The sequence below is a fragment of the Arvicanthis niloticus genome, chromosome 21, assembly GCF_011762505.2.
Source record: "Arvicanthis niloticus isolate mArvNil1 chromosome 21, mArvNil1.pat.X, whole genome shotgun sequence".
Taxonomy (NCBI): domain Eukaryota; kingdom Metazoa; phylum Chordata; class Mammalia; order Rodentia; family Muridae; genus Arvicanthis; species Arvicanthis niloticus.
In genome coordinates this window covers 10,770,417-10,790,145 of record NC_047678.1, presented here as the reverse complement: position 1 = coordinate 10,790,145, position 19,729 = coordinate 10,770,417, and the positions used below count along the sequence as shown (strand labels likewise).

At 44.0% G+C, this 19,729-nt stretch overlaps 1 protein-coding gene across 1 annotated transcript; it reads left to right on the top strand.

Annotated features, from left to right (window-relative positions):
* The first annotated feature begins 9,264 nt into the window (after window positions 1-9,264).
* Tmed3 (transmembrane p24 trafficking protein 3) lies at window positions 9,265-17,745 on the top strand. The gene is made up of 3 exons (XM_034484564.2): window positions 9,265-9,575; window positions 10,993-11,241; window positions 16,952-17,745. The coding sequence occupies exons 1-3, from the start codon at window positions 9,399-9,401 to the stop codon at window positions 17,186-17,188; spliced, it is 663 nt and encodes a 220-aa protein (XP_034340455.1). The 5' UTR covers window positions 9,265-9,398; the 3' UTR covers window positions 17,189-17,745.
* The last annotated feature ends 1,984 nt before the right edge of the window (window positions 17,746-19,729 follow it).

The following is a 19,729-nucleotide window of genomic DNA, read 5'->3' as shown; positions in this document are numbered from 1 at the left end:
TAAGCAAGGTGGCTGAATCTGAATTGGCTGCAAATAGCTTTGCAAACATTAATTTTAAGAGGCAAAGGAGAAGATGTTTGTATTAGAATGACTTTAGATGGGCTGGTAGGTTCTGATTGAACATTTTCATTAATTTCATTAGGGTAGCTAAATGAGGAGTTTGATGGCTGAACTTTGATGCTTTGATAATTGGACCTTGGTGACCAGCCTCAGGAATGAGTCTATAATGCAGTGGCCAAATAAAGGAATAGATCTTGATGACTAGCTTTAAGAATGTAATGGTTTAGTAAGAGAAAGGGAAGGGGGAAGGGGGAAAGGGGAGGGAAAAGACATGCCAGTTCCATGTTTGCCATGTTTGACACTGTTGGAGGCCTTCAGATATGACCTCACAGAAACTGTTCCTTGGCCAGTCCATCAGAGAGGTGTCCTGTCCAGCAGGGCATTAAACAGGGTCCGGGGAGATAATCTAAGAGAGAATGGGAGAAAAATGGGTGAATACAAAGAATGACAGCTTGTTTATAGGCTGATCAAACCGTAATTTTTACTTTTTTCACACAGGGTTTCTATACACAAAAAGGCAGGATGTGGGGAAGGGGATGACACAGGAGCATAGGTGTTCAGGGGGAGTACAGATATCTTCCAGAACAGAGTGTTAGCTGGGTGAAGTTTCAGGGGACAAATCACTATGACTCCACCTATGATTCACTTGTCCTTATCTAGGTTGGTACTATCCACCAAGGTTACCTATCTAAAAGGTCTATGACGACTTAGGCTTGGCAACTTTTCACCAAAGCTGATTGTTTACAATATCTGTTTCAGTGTTTTTCCACAGAGACCCAGGACTTTGTATTAGCAGGCATTCATATCAGGCCTATGGCTGATTCTAGGCCTTCAGTGTATAAGCAGGGCTGCTCCTGACAGAGAGGGGCTGTAGAAATAATAAAAATCACAATGATATCATTTCTCTGCAGTGCAAGAGGCTCAGAGCTGTCAATCTAGCTTCTGACAGGGATAGATGCAGACAAAGAGAACAGGCAATTTTTTCTTTTATTAATCTGGAAGTAATTCTAGTAAAAAAATATAGATGTGTACAAAGTGAGTGTTGAACACAGCTGGGCAAGTGAGGGGCTAAAAGGAATTTAGACAGGGCCCTTAAACAGCACCAGACACACAGGGCTGATCTCCTCAGCTTCTTCCCAAGTCAAGTTTTAAAAAGTTATACCTTTCTAAGAAATTAATCATTTCCCTTCTCAGTTTATCTTTTTGAGGCATAAAATTATACATAATAATGTTTTGAATAAGATTTCCAAAGCTGCTGTTTGGTTTTGGACTGTCTTTAATTCTCTTGAAAGAGTCTTGTGTAGTATGAACAATTTCAGTCTGGAAAAGTCCAATTTATTGATTTAGTCTCTTGTTACAGGTTGTGATTTGAGTCTTCTAAGAATTCTCTACCAACTTCAAGTCATAAAAGCTTTGTCTTATGTACTTTCCTAGAGACTTTGTGGCTTTAGGCTTTTCATTTAGATGTAAAATCCACTTGCGTTAAGTTGTGCATATGATGTAAGACCTGGATTCATGGTCACATTTTTAGCATATGGGTATCCAATTTTTCCGGCCCTGCTTGCTGAATAAATGCCCATTTTGCCTGTTGTCAAAAAGCAGTTGTCCATATACTTAGTCCAGTTCAGTTATGCATACATTTTCTAGAAATTAATCAATTAATTTTAAATTTGCTTGGGAATGCAGCAAATGGCCTTCAAAAGCCAATGTTGAAAAAGAAGAACAGTGACAGGGATTGGTGCTTGCCCATGGGATGGATCCCAAATTTGTCTGGTCACTGGACGGCCATTCTTTCCACCTCTGCTCCATTTTTGCCCCTGCATTTTAATTAGACAAGAACAATTTTAGATTAAAAATTTTGAAGGTGGGTTGGTGATTCCATCCCTTCACTGGGGCACTTTTCTATCTGCTTACCAGAAGTGGTCTCTTCAGGTTCCCCACCATTGAGCATTTCAGCTAAAGTCATCTGAAGTGGAAACTTCTGGTTTCTTTGGAAAGTCAGTTATTCAAAGGATGTTTTTCTGAAGCAGATACAGGTGAAAGGATGTTTTGCTAAAAGCAGACATGTGAAGGACTATTTTGCTGAAAGGACATATGATGAAGGATTCTTCACTAACAACATACATGTATTGGTTTGCCTTACATTACAGTGCTGAGCTCCACTTGTTAAACTTCATAGAAAGAAATGCACCAAAAACAAACAAACAACAACAACAATAAAACCCCCCAAACCAACAACTTCTGGCAACTTCTCACGTCCCAGGTCTCTGGGACTTTCTAAAGGATCCCCTCATGCCCAATCCTGCTGCATCTTTCCATTCATTCTCCTGACCCTCTAGGCTTTTCTCCTCTCCCTCCTCCCCCACCCCCCCCCCCCCGGCCCCTGCCCCGGGCCCCATACCTGATCCTGCCTCCTTTTCCCTTTCCCCTCTCATCTCCCACCTAGGTCTCTCCCTCCCTCTGCCTCCTGTGATTACTTTATTCCCTCTTCTAAATGGGATTGAAGCATCCTCACCTGGGCCTATCTTCTTGTTATTCTGTACTTTTTGGCTAATATCCACTCATCAGTGAGTACATACCATGCATGTCCTTTTGGGTCTGGGCTACTTCTCTCAGGATATTTTCTAGTTCCATCCATTTGTCTGCAAAATCCATGACGTCCTCATTTTTAATAGCTGAATAGTGTTCTATTGTGTAAATGAACCACATTTTCTGTATCTATTCTTTGGTTGAGGGACATCTAGGTTGCTTCCAGTCTCTGGCTATTACAAATAAGCCTGTTATGAACATAGTGGAACATGAGGACACATACATTTAAGATAGAATCTCTCAGCTAAATAAATTGAGCTGTACTGGGTGTTCATGTTGTAACAATAAATCAATGTCAAAGATCCACTGTGTGTTTCCTAGAACCCATCAAAATGTCAGGAAGTGAGCCTAGCATAACTGTTCTTTGAGAGGCACCACCCAGCAACTAACTGAAACAGATGCAAATACCCACAGCCAAACATTGGATGAAGGTTGGGAACTCTTATGGAAGACTTGGGGTAAGGATTAAAGGGCCTGAAGGGGATAGAAATAGAAACTCCACAGAAAGACCAACAGAGTCAATTAAGCTGAACTCCTGGAAGCTCTCAGAGACTGAGCCATCAACTAAAGAGCATACATGGGGTGTGGGTGGGCGAGCACCTAGCACCTCCAACACATATGTAGCAGATGTGCATCTTGGCCTTCATGTGGGTCCAGAACAACTGGAGTGGGGGTAGGGGGCTATCCCAAAATCTGTAGCCTGACTGTGGAATCATTCCCCAACAGGGCTGCCTTGTCTGGCCTCAGTGGGAATGGATGCTCCTAAGCCTGAAGAGACTTAATAGGATGAGGAGGGAAGATATCCAGAGGAGGGCCCACCCTCTCAGAAGAGAAGGGGAGAGGGGCTGGGGGAAGGTACTCTGTGGAGATAGGACTGGGAAGAGGGCTGCATATGGGATGTAAACAAACAAACAAACAAACAAACAAACACATAAGAGGAACCCTTTGTTGACTAGTCTATATAATGTGAGATAGAACCATAAAAGAACCCACTTTGCTGTGAGGATCACCTTTATAAGTGCTCTGTAGAATCTCTCCGTTCCCATCTCTTCCTGATTTTTTGAGAAAAATCCACAGTTTTAGAGCTATTTTGGGTGATAAAAAAATACAGTGAAATTCCATTTCAAATGGCTGTTTGACTCCCAGTGTTGGGGATTAAACCAAAAGCCTCGCACATGCTTAGACAGCCACTTACCACAGAGATGAATTCCCAAGATGCATTCCAGTGAACAAGGTCAAACTGGATTGAACCAATGGGAAAAAATAGAAATGGTCTCATAAAGGAGCAGGGATTAAGAAACGTAAGTAACTATGTTTATTGCTAAAAAAAATCGCCATAGGGGCCATCTCCCCAGGAAGCATGGCTGACACTGGCTCTCATAACTGCAGGACTCTCAGTACGATCAGTCATCTCTGTCATGCTCAAGAGTCTGAACTAGTTTGTGATCCATAGGCAAAAGCAACCAGTTGGCAGAGTCTTTGACACACATTCATATGTGTTGGGATCAGGGAACAGGGGTAGGGAATATCTGCCCCCCTTGGTTCAGCAGTGAAAGGCAGGATAGTTTCTTCTAATAGAAAGGATATTTAAGGGGCTAGAGAGATAGCTCAGAAGCTAAGAATACTACTTATTGATCTTGTGGAGGACCCAGGTTCTGTTTTCAGTACCCACATGGTGGCTAATAAGTATCTGTAACACCAATTCTAAGAACTCTGAGGCCCCTTTCTTGCTCTGTCGTTACCAGGCAGACATGTGGTGCACATACATGCAGGCAAAACATTCATACACATAAAATTTAAAGAGTACTTGAAAGGATATTTAAAAATGCTTTGCGAGTCCAAAAAGAATTGTTCTGTAGAAGCTGATAAATCCTAGGAGAACGGCATTGGCACCAACATACCCTACTATTTAGTTTGCAAATACTTTCTACTTTCTTCATTTAGTCTGTTTGTTATTGGTTTTGATTTCATGGTAACACTAAGTTATCAGTGGATTTTCTATTTGCTTTAGGCAATCTCCATAGAGTGACTACATGGCTTTATTTCTTTTTTGCTGCTTTACCAGTTGGCATTTAAAGAAAATGAATACACAATGGATCAGGCGTTCTTGCTATATTTTCATAATATTTAATCTTGGTCGATGCTTCTACCCCATGCTTTCTTCTCTCTCCCTTGTCTCTCTGCCCACTATTCATATTTAAACCCTTCCACCTCCAGGATTCCTCTTTCTACTTTTGAATCACATGAGTTCTATTACGAAACATGGACCCCCACAACCCTCCCTCAAAACCCCTGTTTCATGGGCTCCTTTCTAGTTCCGTGGTATTCGGGTTTGAATAGGTATGGCCCCCATAGACTCATGTGTGTGAATACTTGACCCGCAGGAAGTGGCACTATTAGGAGGTGTGCTCTTCTTGGAGAAGGTGTGGCCTTATTGAGGAAGTGTGTCGCTGTGGAGGTGGGCCTTGAGGTTTCTTATATGCTCAGCTACAGTGCATCACACAGTCCCCTGATGCCTTTGGATCAAGATGTTGAACTCTTCAGCTCTTTCTCCAGTACCACGTCTGCCTGCACACCACATGTCTCCTGCCAAGACAATAATGGACTCAACCTCTGAAACTGTAAGCCAGCCCAATTAAATGTCTTCTTTTATAAGAGTTGCCATGGTCATGTTGTCTCATCACAGCAATAAAACCTTAACAAAGACACATGGCCTCTGCCTACACTCAATTCCACACGAATACACACGTGTACAAATTCGGAGCCGAGATCTGCATCTGAAGGCCAACATACGGTGCTTACTTTCTGAGCATGGCTCTCTTCACTTAATAGAATGATTTTCAGATCCATCCATGTTTCTTTCTCACCAGTTACATGTAGGATAAATGCCAATTTTGTTTCGGAATTCTAGCAGCATTTGGAGAGTGCTCCTGATGTGTGGGGTAGGGATAAAGTGGCACAGATAGGCCATCTTGTTTTGCCTGTTTCACCTAGCATGCTTATCTACCTTGAAAACGTGTATAACTATGAGATCAGGAACAAACATAAAACTCTAGAATATTAATGAATGATTCAGCAAAAGTTTGTAGTGTGAATCCCAAAGGCATCCTTGGGTAATAGTTTCCGGCTAAGTTTCTTCTGCTTAGTGGTACGCCAATTCTGGCTTTGATTCTTCTGATGCCCATCCCTGTCTTTCTTTCCCTTGCCTTATCCTCTTGGTTGAAATTGAATGGAAATCTCAATTATAATAGTAGACTCCCGACTTCAAAGGAAAGATTTGGTGTGTGTGTGAATTTTCTCATATGCTTTTTATGCATCTGTTAAGATACTAACGTTTAAAATGGATTTTATGAGTCACTTCAGGAGTAGGACAGACAGATGTTGTTTTAGTTTTCTTTCAGATTTTCTTAATTTTAGGACTTTTCACATATGAAATATAAAAATTCAAAGGCACTTTAGAGGCTGCCTAACATTACGCTTAGCTTATGAGTCATCTCTACAGCATCTTCAGAATATGACTATCCACCTGTCTCTGCGCTGGTATATGCAGGGGTGGAAATTGTGCTGCCCATTAATTCTCTTCCAGATAGATTTTTGTCTTATGTTGAGCTGAGATACACCACAGTGTCATTCATGCTTAGCACCCAACTTTTCCACACGGAGCATGGAGAACTAATGATCCCAAGAGATTTGTAGAGGCAGTGGGCTCGTAGTGGTTCATATAGCCGTCAGGACTGTGCAGATCTGAGCTTCTGGCTTAGCTATTGATGAGGCAGGTGAACTTGAGTACTGTTGAAGATTGTTTAACAGTCACAAAATGCCTTCTACTCCAAAAGACTCGCACTTTACAACCAGGTTTAACAACTTCTCACCTTCGGGGTGGAATCTATTTCTCCTTATATCTAGATTAGCTTTGGGCTTGATTGGCCAGTAAAATATATAGAAAGTGATATTGGAAGAATTCGGAAACCTAGCTCTTAGGAAACATTGCTATCTGTGCCTGGGTCCTTTTGAGATGCTTCTTTGAGTATGTCACATAAGAAAAATAGCCTAGTCTGTACTGAACCAGCCATCAAGCAATCCTCTGAGGGGGGAGTTAGGATCATAGAAAAGACAGAAAAGAAGACTCAGAGATAAAGGTTATTAATCAGGAGGGCTGTCCAGTCAGTATTGCAGTAGCCTCTTAGGCTTTATATACTTTACAGTATCATAGGAAACAAAGTCACAAGCCAGCAGAGACCATGGTTGATGTACAGTCAATATCCGTATCCATCCAGAGGCCTCCCTATTCCTGCTTGTTCCTTCCTCCAAGATTAACAGAACATTCAGCCAGTTGCCTTGAACTTCAAGTGTATCCCCTCTTATTGTAGACCCTAGCCTGACTTGACTCTGCCTGACAGGCAAGCTTTCATAGAAGCAGACGAAATAGCTCCAGACACTAGCCTACTAGTGGTGAGAGAATGCTTGGAAGAGAAAAAGGCATTAGAGCCAATAACCTGTATCTGCCACAGACATGCCAGTGGGGTTATCTTGCACAACCCAGCCCAGATGGACTCTACATGAATGAAGCTTCATGGGTAAATCCAGGGAAGATTGCCTGAAGCTCAATTGCCCAGCTGACCCACAAAACCATGGAGATTATAAATCGCTGCTGGCTCAAGCTGCTGACACACAGAAGATGTGAACAAAGACAAGTGTTACTGAGTTAAACATCCTGGGCTCCTTATCAAATAGGAACAAACTTATTTTTTAAAAAGACATGGTTTCTAGTGAGGTTAATTAATATAAACTATGTTGAGCTGGATAGTGTGGTGACACTGTCAGGTACATTGTTTGTGCCAAATGAATGGTTGCTGTTATGTATACTTTTAAAGCTAGCATTTCCTATTGATTTTTAGTTTCCATGCTAAGTCCTATTATTTTTTTTTTCTTGGGCATTCCCTGTGTGAGCCAGCTTCTTGGCAGTGTCTATGCTGGTTCCTCCTAATCACATTCCTTTGACTAGTGCCCCAACTTGGTAATACCTCTCCTAAAATAGTACAAAAGGTGCCACCTGATCATTATTTGCTAAGGCAATAATAAAGTTTACAAAAGTTTTACTTTTGTAAAAACTCAGGCATTTTCTCTTGTCTTATATGAAGTTTGGTGCTGATTTCAATTCTGCCTCCTCCAACTCGAAGAGCTATGAAATCAGGCCTCCTCCTTTGAACTTTCACAAGTTCTCTCTCCCCTATTCCTCCCCCCAACCCCCGAACTTATATGTAACACCTCATATTTAACCTGCTGAAATTTCTGGGTTTTTTAATTTTTGTTTATTTTTCTTCGTTTGATTCTTCCAGTTAGATGATTATAATGCTCACATCTTCAAATATTCTTCATTAAAAATGTTAAGAGCTGAAGGACAGCTGACTCACTGGTTGAGAGCATTTCTAGAGGACCCCAGTTTGGGTCCTAGAAGCCTCATCAGATGAATGACAACTGCCTACAATTCTAGCTCCAGGGGATCCAAAGCATCTAGCCTCCTTGGGGACCTGCATTCATATATACATACTCATATACACACATGTACATATGCATAATTGAAAATAAGAAATGTAAAATAATGTTAAATAGGGCAGACAGGGAAGGAGCCCCAAGGCACATCGCTCAACACCTCTTTCATATTTAGCACAGAGACAGTGCACGTTATTAATAATTATATTATGGGTGCCATTATTTCACAACTTAGAGTGCTTTCACACACATTAGCTCCTTGATACAGAATCTAATATGGCCAATGGTAGTGTATGCCAATCTTATATATGTGGTGGTATATATGAGCAGTGAAATTCTTATATATGTGGTGGTATATATGAGCAGTGAAATTCTTTGCTAAACATCAAGATTCATGATATCTAATAATGTTCTACTGAAATAAAAAGTTTATTTTGCAGCAAGTATCATAATACATAATTTCTCTTTGTTTATGGAACTATGGTGAACATAAAATCATATACATACATATATGCATACACACATATACATACACATACATATGTGTGTGCATATATATATGTGTGTATATCCTTCTTAGGGCGGTAGTCATGAAGAAGACAGTAATCAAATTGTCTTTCAACACTTTGAGAAGTTAAAGGGGATGACAGATTCTCCCTGAAAAAATTTTCAATGCGACCCGAATCCGAAAAGATAACTGAAATCCTTTAGATGCTTTTATCTAAAGAAGGGAGTCTGTGTGCGAGAGAACCTGTTTTCCCCCAGAGCAGGTGTAACCATGGGATTTAATTTGTTGAAAACTTCACCTTAGGTAGGAGAGGGGAATGAAGAGTTCATTAATGGTCTTCCTTCCCTGCGATTCCTTTTTTAGTTAATCTAGCTCTTCTAACTACCGGATGTGTTCTCTATATCCCGTGTGTCTGGTGAGACAGGGCAGACAGTAAGTGACAGCAAGTCAGAAACAGACTGGAAGCCCAGCGGTTTCCGACTACAAGATTTGGAGGAACGCACGGAGAAGTTACGGAGTCCAAAACCCAGCAGCAGACACATTTGCTCATCATCTCAGTGATGCGCTTGCGCAGCGGGCGGAAAGGTTTCCCGCCCACCTCTCCGGTGTGCGGCTGCGCATAGTGTCGCCGCCACCCGGAACCGCTGTGCTGTGCTCGCGCCACGTCTCTTCAGGGGGCCCCTCCCCGCTCTCTGCTGTCCCTGCTGTCGCTGCGCCGGAGCCTAGAGAGGATTAGGCCCAGAGCATCATGGGCAACGAGGCTCCGCGCGCTTCATCCCTCCAGATGCTGCTGTTGCTGCTTCTGCTCCTTCTCCGGGCCGAGCCACTGCGGAGCGCTGAGCTCACCTTCGAGCTGCCGGACAATGCCAAGCAGTGCTTCCACGAAGAGGTGGAGCAGGGCGTGAAGTTCTCTCTGGATTATCAGGTGCGGCCCTAGCCGCGTCTCACCGGGCTATTGGTGCGCCACCACCTGGAGAGGCCAAGATTAGCCACCAAAGGCTGAGGGGGTCCGGGATAACCCTTGACCGGTTGACTTCTCTCTGATAAGGGCCAGGGGGATTGGGGAGTTAGGCAGGCTACAGGTGAGCACCCAGGATGGGGAGGCCTGTTATCGCTTACTGTCGCCCCCTGCAGAATTGACAAGAATGACCTCCCCAGGCACCTTCGGCTCTATGAACACCAGTATTCATTAGCTGGACACAGGCTAGCAGTCTGTCCCAACTGCCTCTTGACCTGCAGGTCTTGCAGGTGCTGAAGCGAGCAGCATCGTTTACGCTTGGAGTTGGAGTGAGATAGTTGGAGTGATTAAGGGTTTTTTGGAAAGGAGGGTTCAGTGCAGACTTAGAACCCTAGCAGTGTATACATGTGTATACATGAGGACAGTCACACACACTCCCTCCCCGATGGTGTGACCCTGTGGCTTGCCTCTTTGCTTACCATATGGCTCAGGAAAGTTAGGTCCTGCACGTTTATGTCCATGAACAGTGTCATAGCTAACAGTTGCTTTGGTGAAGGCTTTATCCCCTAGGGTTAATAAGCGGGTCTAGGTCAGAAGGATGAGAGAGCACAGCAAGGAAGACTTCCAGAAATGAGCTGACGCAGACAGCCTAGTTGTGTACAATGGTAGAAGCTCTGAAGGTTGCTTCTGCTTGAAGACAAGTCCACGTATGATGGAGTCACTGATGAGACTGCTCTTACATCTGTAGACAACATGCAAAGTGTGTGTATGTGCCTGTCTCAGCACAGGCAGCCTAAGAACACGAACAGTGTTCTTGATGTGGCCAGTGAGGCTCCAGAAGCCGTTGGGGGTATTTCCATCAGTGGGAGGAAATACAAATCACCGAGGAGATAAGCCTCTGGGCACGTCTGTGAAGGGGTTTCTAGATTAGATTGAAGTGGGAAGAACCACCCTAAGTGTGAGTACCATCATTCAGCAGGCTGAATAAAAAAGGAAACCAGCCGAATACTATCATTCATCTCTCTCTGCTTCCTGACTCTGGATGCCATGTGACTTGTCCCTCCACAGCCTTCATGCTCCAGACACCGTGCCTTCTCCTTGATGAACTATGCCCTCCAATTTATTTGCCAGCCAAATACATTTGAATGTATTTCCTTGAATTGCTTCTGTCACATGTTTTGTCATAGTATGAAGAAAAATGTTGAGTACAGTGGTCACTGCCTCTTACTCAACTGCTAAAGCTAAGCAGGATGGGAAATATCATGGCATCTGTGTGGGAAAGCGGTGAGGGTTAAATTATAGAATGCTTAGCGTGGTCCCTGCTGTGCAGCATCTCGGAGTTCTGGTTGCCTCCCTGTAACTGCACACTTTTTGTGGTTGTCAGGTTATCACTGGAGGCCACTACGACGTGGACTGCTATGTGGAAGACCCCATGGGCAACATCATCTACAGGGAGACCAAGAAGCAGTACGACAGCTTCACGTACAAGACGGAGGCCAAGGGCGTTTATCGGTTCTGCTTCAGTAATGAGTTCTCCACCTTCTCTCACAAGACCGTCTACTTTGACTTCCAAGTGGGTGACGAGCCCCCCATTCTCCCAGACATGGGGAATAGGGTCACAGCTCTCACTCAGGTGAGTGTGTGTGACAGTGACAGGACTAGGGGAACCCTCCTGCTCTCCCCATGTTCCTGCTTTTTTGTCCATGTCCTAGCTGATGAGCCAGAATGACCATCTAGATGTAAAAGACTCCATGCCACTTCTGGACCCCTGTTTCTAGCCAGAGCCCTCCCCTATGACGCTCTCCCTCTCCACCCGTCCAGCTGTCTTTCTCTGACACAGCCCCTCTCCCAAACTTCTGTCATGTACTTGTCTGCTGTGTGGTATTTACAGATCATGAGGACCAACGTCCTGCTTCAGGAGTGTTGGTGAGGGTAAGACAAGCTGCCATAACAAACCCATATGTCAGTCCAGGCCTGCACACTGGGAGTCTGTTCTCAGGGTAGTTTGGAAAAGTTGGGTGGTGACTTGGGAATCCAGGCTTTGTTTGTTTGTTTTTAAATTCTCATTTCCTCTTCATTTTCTTTATCTCCTTCCCCTCCTTTTCCCTTTTCCCCTTTTTGTTATCTCTCCACCTCTTCCTCTTTCCCTTCCTTTTTTTTCTTTCTTTTTCTTTTCTGAACTTGGGACCTTGTGCTTGTTAGACACATGCTTTACTACAGAACTACAGAGGTCCAAGCCTCAAGGCTCTTTCTCACCATCCTTCTCCCTTCCCTCAGGGTTCAGAGTTCTCTGTCTCTGGATACCAAAAGGGTAGAAATGAGAAGGGCCCAGCTGTCCCTTCAAAGCTATGGCCTGTAGTGACACACACAGCACTTCCATTCATGTCCCTTTGGTGACCACTTGTGTAATAAGTCAGGACAGGGCAGCTACGAAGTGCAGTCTCTGAAGGACAGATCCCCACTGAGGAAGAGAAGCTGTGGCAGCTGTGAGGGATGGGTAGTTTCCATTGACCCCCGTGCCTCTCAAGATTATTGACTAACCCCAGCCTCTATCTGGAGTTCTCTCTCTTTCTATATAAGCTCTTCCTTCATTCTACACATAGGCTGGGCTTTCCAAGGGCCAGGAATCTTATATCTGTCTACCTTTATATTCTTAATACCTCGGTGTAGGAGGAGTTACACCCAAAGGAGTTCACCAAACATTTGTCTTATGACTGATCACCATAGCCTGGGGAACCTGTAAGACAGGAATAACCATCTTATTTCACTACCAAAGCCAGAATGTCTCAAATCTCTAAGGAAGCCAGTCTTTCCTCCTGTGTGCTCTCCGTTCTGTGTCTCTGTGGCTCAGGCTCAGTCTTTCACCATCTCTGGACAGTTAGAGAATGGAGTTGCATTATCCAGTACGGTACCCACTATGTACATTTGGCTATTTAAATAGAAGTTAGAAGATCCAACTGAAGGGATAGAGTGTTCTGTGGGTCACTGATGAGACTGGAAGTTTAAGGAATCCCTGTTGTACCAGTGGGAGAAAGTGAGAGAGGAAAGGTTAATGCGTTAAGAGCAATGGCAAACGCCTTTCTCATTCAGTTCCTGTGTAATTCTGTCGCAGTGAGGAGTACAGGTGGAAAGCTCCTCTTTCACTAATCTGTTTTCACTCAATATCATATGGTTCCCCTTTTAGCCAATGCCTGCTTTCCCACATCCCCTGAAACAACTAACTGAAATGTGGTAACAAGCTTTGTGGTAGACTAGTACCAGTGGGAGACCCCAGTGGATGGGAGGTAGCTTGCATTGAAGATAAGTGGGTGCTCTCGAGTGTGTGTCACTGTTGGTGACATACTGCTTTGGGGAGGGCTTAGGCCATGTGTCCTAGTCTTGTGCTATGGTTGATAGATGTCCCCTGCTACCCCAGGAGTTCATGTGCTGGAGGCTTGTCTCCAGTTAGCAGTATGGAGAGGGAGTGGACCTGGGCTGAAGTGTCAGGCTAGGGCCAAGGGTTGAAGGAATTCCCACTCAGTGGATCTAGTGACCACCAGGTTCCAAGTGTGCTGTGACAGAAATGAACTTAGAGAGTGCATTTCTAATTAGGAGAACAAAAGGAGCCATTCCCTGGTGCTTAAAAACAAAGTACCTGTGGATTTATATAATTGAAAGCGTGTATGTTTGCACATATTTGTATATATACATACAGATAGGCATATACACAGCCTATGACTGAACACACACCACGCATGTATATGTCTTTATCCATTTTTCCTTCCAATGATCTTCTTTGTTGCTAAGTTCTCTGACTTTAAACTCCCTCCCAAGCCCACTCCCATCCAGCACAGGGGCCTTCTTAATGGAGGTCGTCTTCTGCCAGTGCTATGTCAACTGTAGCACTCTCTGGAAGTAGAGAGTGAGGAGCAGCAAACCCATGTAGACTGCGTTGGTCTCCTGGAACTAAGAGGTCCTTTATGCTAGACAGTGGAGGTGTCTTTTGCAATCACTTTCCTTTTTTGGCTGTGTATAATTTGTTATTAATGTATATTTTTTCTCTAAGGACATTTTTTAGTTTATTCTTCCTATATTTCTTTTGCTTGTTTAAACTAGCACACTACACTACTTTATCTCTTTATTATTTTGATCTTTATAACTGACTGTCATAGAAATACTCTTCAACTCTCTTTGTGTAGCTGCCTGCAGCCACGAGTACTGAGTTCTCCTGAGATGAAGCCTGGGAATTAACGGGAATGGAGGGCGAGAGAAACATGGGGCCAAGACAAAGTATTCTGATCAAGGCCTGAAGTTTAATAATTTGCTTTCACATATAAAGGGGAAGCCCCACCCCCCAGAGTCTCTTCTCTTCTCGGTTCAGCCCAGGGGCTGGGCAAGGAGATAGCAGTCCGGAAGGTGTCAAGGATAGCTCAGCAGGTAGTCCATTCTTCTTAGCTCAGGTAGCAGGCTCCAAGGCTGGTAATGCAGTGCATCTCCTAGGTCCTACTGTTGCTTGGTCTATTGTGGTAAATGACTTTGCAGGCCTGCCCAGGCCTGGGGGAAGGGCACATCTTCGCACTGTATTTCTGAGACTGCATCATAGTTTATCCTACTATACTGCATTCAGCAGAGCTCCAGGCACTTGGACCCGACTGGGATGGTGAGAGAGTGAAGAAAAGACAAACACATAGACACACAGGAAGAAAAGTTGGATCAGGTGGTTTGGGCTCCCTCAAGGAGAAGCCTCAGCACACTGGAAGGTCAGGGTATTGTTATCTATAGTTGCACAGGGAGGTGAGATGGTTGCATATAGCTATACAAGGAAGTCCAGTTGTTGAGGCCCACACTCTGCCTCAACACTTTTCCTCAACACTTTTGAGGCTAAGTGCTCTGGTCAAGAGAGAGTGTGGCTCTTGGGGCAAGAGACGCGAAGAATGGAGACAAGACAGGGTGTGATTCAGTCTCTTCTATTTTCTCAAGTCTCCCCTATTGAAGGGAATTCTGAGGTATTTATATACACAAGCAGGAGAACACAGGTGAAAACACTTTACCACGTGCACCATACAGCTGAGGTCACTAAACAGCAAAACAAGCTATGTGGGATAAACAATATATTTATCAGAGTGTGCTTCAGCTGTTATAGGCTTTTGAAAACCAAGTTTTTCATCAGGGTATATGGTTCCAGATGGCTGCAAAGTTGATCTAGCCGCTTTCTACTAAAGTCGGCTCCCAACATCCAGTTATTAATCAGATAAACAAGGAGGCAGGGTTGTTATATACCACTGAACAAGGAGGCAGGCTTAGTTAATCTTGATAGGAGCAGTCTCTGTAAGGCACAAACTTTAGGCTGTAAAGGTCTGAGGGAGAAAGCTACAGTGGATAGTTTCTGTACAGATGGTCAACATCTGCACTAGGACCATGGAGGACGGCTTTGCCATTTCTCTGAGCTTAGCCTACTTTCTCATGGGTCTAAGGCAGTAGTTCTCAACCTTCTAATGCTGTGACCCTTTAATATAGTTCTCATGTTATGATAACCCCCCAACCATAATTTTTTGTTGTTGTTTTCAAGACAGGGTTTTTCTGTGTAGTCCTGGCTGTCCTGGAACTCACTCTGTAGACCAGGCTGGCCTCAAACTCAGAAATCCTCCTGCCTCTGCCTTCCAAGTGCTGGGATTAAAGGCGTGCGCCACCACTGCCCAGCAGAATTTTTTTCATTGCTACTTTATAACTGTAATTTTGCTACAGATACGAATCATAATGTAAATATCTGATATTTTGATGGTCTTAGGTGACCTCCATGTCCAAAGGAGCTGAGACCCACAGGTTGAGAACCACGGTGTAGTGGAGGAAGGCATTGGCATCCTTGACATGGCCATGCTCATGTCATCAGAGCACACTCACTCAGGGCTTCCTCCACTACACCGTTAACATTAATCAATTCTAGTTTGCATTTCTGTTTTAAAAGATGTATTATTTTATGTGTATGATTGTTTGCCTGTATGTGTAGCTGCACACCAAAGAGCAGCCAGTGCCTTTAACCATAGGTGTCTCCATGAGCCATTTGTTCAGCCCCATTATTATTGTTTTTTTTATGAACCAATGGGTTTAGTTAGTTAAGATTCCTTCTAATGATTGTTAGGAGCATGAGGAAAGATTATTTATTAGAACATGAATTACTTACCCGTTGCTGTTTCTCTCCTAGCAACAGTTAATGGCTGTAGATTCTCAGTAAGAGGCTGGGCCTTGTGACCCTTTCGTGCATGACAGTGTTAACAAGCCCAGTCTTGTGCAGGTAGTCACGGTGCTAGAGTAAGGACTCATGCTGTTCAGCAGGCCTGGTATCTTAGCTGTCTATTACCACAGACATGGTGGCATCCAGCCACACCCATCTCTCACCTCACAACTATGGGTGCTGAGAGTCTGAGCAGGCTCAGTGGTCCTCTCCTCAGTCTCAGAGAGCTAAGATGTGGTTGGTGACCATTTGGTGTGTTTACCTAGAAGAGGAAGCATCTGCATTCTCGTTAGCCAGTTATTGGCCCCATTCCCATATGGCCAAGGACCTGTTGCATTGACAGACCCTTGAGACATTTTGCTGATTCTTGTAGGGTTTTCTTCTTTGTTCCAGCTAGAGAGAGTCTCTGCTGTAAGTGTTTGTGTGAGTAGATCTGACTGCAGTATCTTGTACTTCCTCTCTTGTCTCAAGGTCAGCTGTTCCAAGTAACATTGTAACTACAGAAATGGTGGGTCCCCATGTCTTAAATTCGGTAGGGAGCAAGGACTGGTGGTGGTGCCGACATTTGCAGAGATCTGTCTACAACAGAGACTGTTCCAGAAGGCATAAGATATTGTGAAGTTAGGTGTGAGCGTATGTGTGTATGTGCATGGTTGTATGTTCACACGTGTTTGTGTTTATACATGAAACTGTAGGCATCATTGGGTCTAATTTGGACGGCTTGTTAGTTGTGTATTTCAAGGAATTCATGTAGCCTCTTTGAGATCAATTTCCTCATCAATAAGGATAAGTAAGCAACAGTCTGACTGTCCCTGACTGGAGGTGGTGATGGAGTCAGTCAGAACATTAGGAGACACAGGGTATGAGACACAGGGTAAGAGACACAGGATAGGGCTTGCACACATAGGCTGATCCTGTCACTTATTAAACTTGTGTGATTGAATAAGTTGCTTTCTCTGAGCTCCCTCCCCCTAGGTTATCTGTAGGATTGTAAAACCACATAAAGTGCTTAACACAGACCCCTCAGAGGCACCAGTAGTTGGTTTCTAGGATTTTGTGGTAAACCTTGGCTGCTGGATTCTACCCTGCCTGGCTTAGGGTTAGCAACTGACTACTTTTTCTTCCTCCCTAGATGGAATCTGCCTGTGTAACTATTCACGAGGCTCTGAAGACTGTGATCGACTCCCAGACGCATTATCGACTTCGGGAGGCCCAGGACCGAGCCCGAGCTGAAGACCTTAATAGTCGAGTGTCTTACTGGTCTGTAGGGGAGACTATTGCCCTGTTTGTGGTCAGCTTCAGCCAGGTGCTACTGCTGAAAAGCTTCTTTACAGAAAAACGGCCCATTAACAGAGCGGTCCACTCCTAGCCCTGCAGTCCCACCCCACAGCCCCTCACACCTCTAGGGTCTCAGGTTCCTTCATGGATGGCGGTGTGACACAGGGGAAAGGGAGGGCTGCAAGGAGACCAAAGGCCACACTTTGTTGTTTGTGCACATATCTAATCTTTGCACCCCAGCAACTGAAGCTCACAGAGCCCAGTAATCTGATTTTATTATGTGTGTAGCATTGGCCAAAAATGTTTACGGATCAACTTAGGGATTGGCCACTATGGGAGGGCAGTGATCCAGCAGCCAGTCTGAGAACTCCAAGTACCCTGGGCCTCCAGGGAAGCTTAGGGTTCTGTCACTACTCCATGATACATCGGTCATTAGGTTGTTGTGTCTTCTTCCATCTTGAGGAGAAAGGAACCCTGAGTTCTTGCCTTCTCTTCATGGGCCTCTCCGTACCTGAAGAACGCAGGTCTAACCTGGAAGCAGTAGGGTCAGACATACAACCAGGACCCACATCGAGAGCGAGTGCCCTTGGTGATCTATGTCTCCTGGAGGCAGAACTGTGCTAATAAAAACCAAGATTGAGCACTCTGGACTGGTGTACCTTTATTTTTTTTTTCTTAAAGGAACATCTAGCTTGATGTGGAGCCTAAGTGTGTATATAAACAGTGTGATAGAGAAAGTGGGTGGTTTGGAGCTGTATCCAGTATGGGTAGAGATGTTGAGAGGAGCCAGTGGACCATGCCCCTCCCAAGGGAATGGCAACAGGAAGACCCCCTTCCCATTCTGTTCACTCAGCAGGCTGTGTATACATGGTTTCCTCTGTGGCAGCCAGCAAGCCCTGTGTGCATAATCTGTTGCCTCATTTCCCGTTAATCAGATGTCATCTCTCAATTCAGGGTGGCACCATCATATTTACTTCAATGTCCTTCCATGAGGAAGAAATTAAGCACACTTATGGAGTATGGTGGGTCTGGGAGGAAGATAGGATGTCCATCTAAAGGAAAGCTAGCAAGGAATGTGGCAATCCAAGCTGACAGTAACACGCTGAGAAAGAACAGTCCTTTGAGAAGCAGGCTTGGAAAACTTACTCCTTAGCTTGATTCTGAAGGTAACTTTGTTCTCTGTGCTTTTGATAGTATTTTATCTCTTATTTTGAATTTAAGTATTCTCTCTATATCTAAATGACTGTTTATTAAACTGTAGGGCAGAGTGAGAAACACTAAGCTTTCATGGATCTGCTATCTAGACCGACACCCCACATGGGCACCTCTAGATTGACAGAGAATACTCGAGCTGCTACTTTTTGGTTCTCTTTTGGGGCAGTTCTTACTATGTAGCTCAGGTTAGCCTCCAGCTCTCAGTCCTCCTGAGTCCTGTTTTAACTGATGTACACCACCACATCTAGCTGTCATCTGTACGTCTTATATGCTCCCTAGCTGCGTGCCCCTTGCCAGTCCTGGCTTCTGTGAGAACCACCAACTTGAACACAATGTCCTTCAGTCACTGAGGAGTCTGAGGAGTCAAGGCCATCGTTGTTGTACAGCTTCTCATATCATATTTCATTCGGAGAGAGAATGTCCTCTTAACCTTGAGAAAACAAACAAAAAAGAATTGCTAGTACTCCCTGCTTTATTAATATAACTTTATTTAATTATTAAAAACACAGACTAATGGAGACACTGCCCCATTCATTCAGTTTTGGATAATGTTTGCAATAAAACTTACAGTTTTTTTTTCATTGCCTGCCAAATATTTTTGAGCATGAATATACTAACAAATTTAATAATTACCTAGTCCCAGAGACATAATTGTTAACATGTCAAGTTCAGTATTGTCGATGAAGCAACATTTAAAATGAAAGCGTTTTAGTTAGAGAAATTTAATAGGATACTACAAATAAGAATTTAAACATGGAGGTGTGGTGCGTAGGAGAGACAGATGGGAATGTGAGTTTAGGGAGGAAAAGGAAAGGTGGAAAATCTGAGCACATACTGGGTGCTCAAGTCCCTCTGATGCCTTTTCATGCACCCAATAGTCATAACCACTAACGAATTAATGCCTGGATGGTGTCTTTCAGAGCCCTGTATTCCTTATGAGAGGTTTTAGATACACATTTTAAAATGTGGGAGACTTTATGGTTTCTCCAGCCTTCTTCGTATAGTCAAGAAAAAGTGAGGTACTCCCTCACTTCAAGCCTGGGCTCCCTGGGGGAGACTCCCGTTTCCCATGAAGAAGGAGGTGTTCAGTGTTGCATTTGAGTAGGAAATCCTCAGTTGGTTTGGCCTTTTGGGATTTGAATCCAGGTCTACCATACATCATTGTGTCATCAAGGACAAGATGATGACGAGCTGCTTGCTCTGAACTGTCCTTATTGGTGACGTGGATATGAGAGAGTGTTCTGGCTGGACACGGAGTTCCAGCCATATGCATCATTATTGAGCAGACTTCACCCTCTTCTAGCAAAACTTATTTGAGTGTAAACTTGGATGCTGCTGGCAGGTGGATGGCACAGCTGTTATCAAGCTTACCTAGGAGACTGCAAATCCCTATGGGAAGAGAAAGATTTCTGACTTC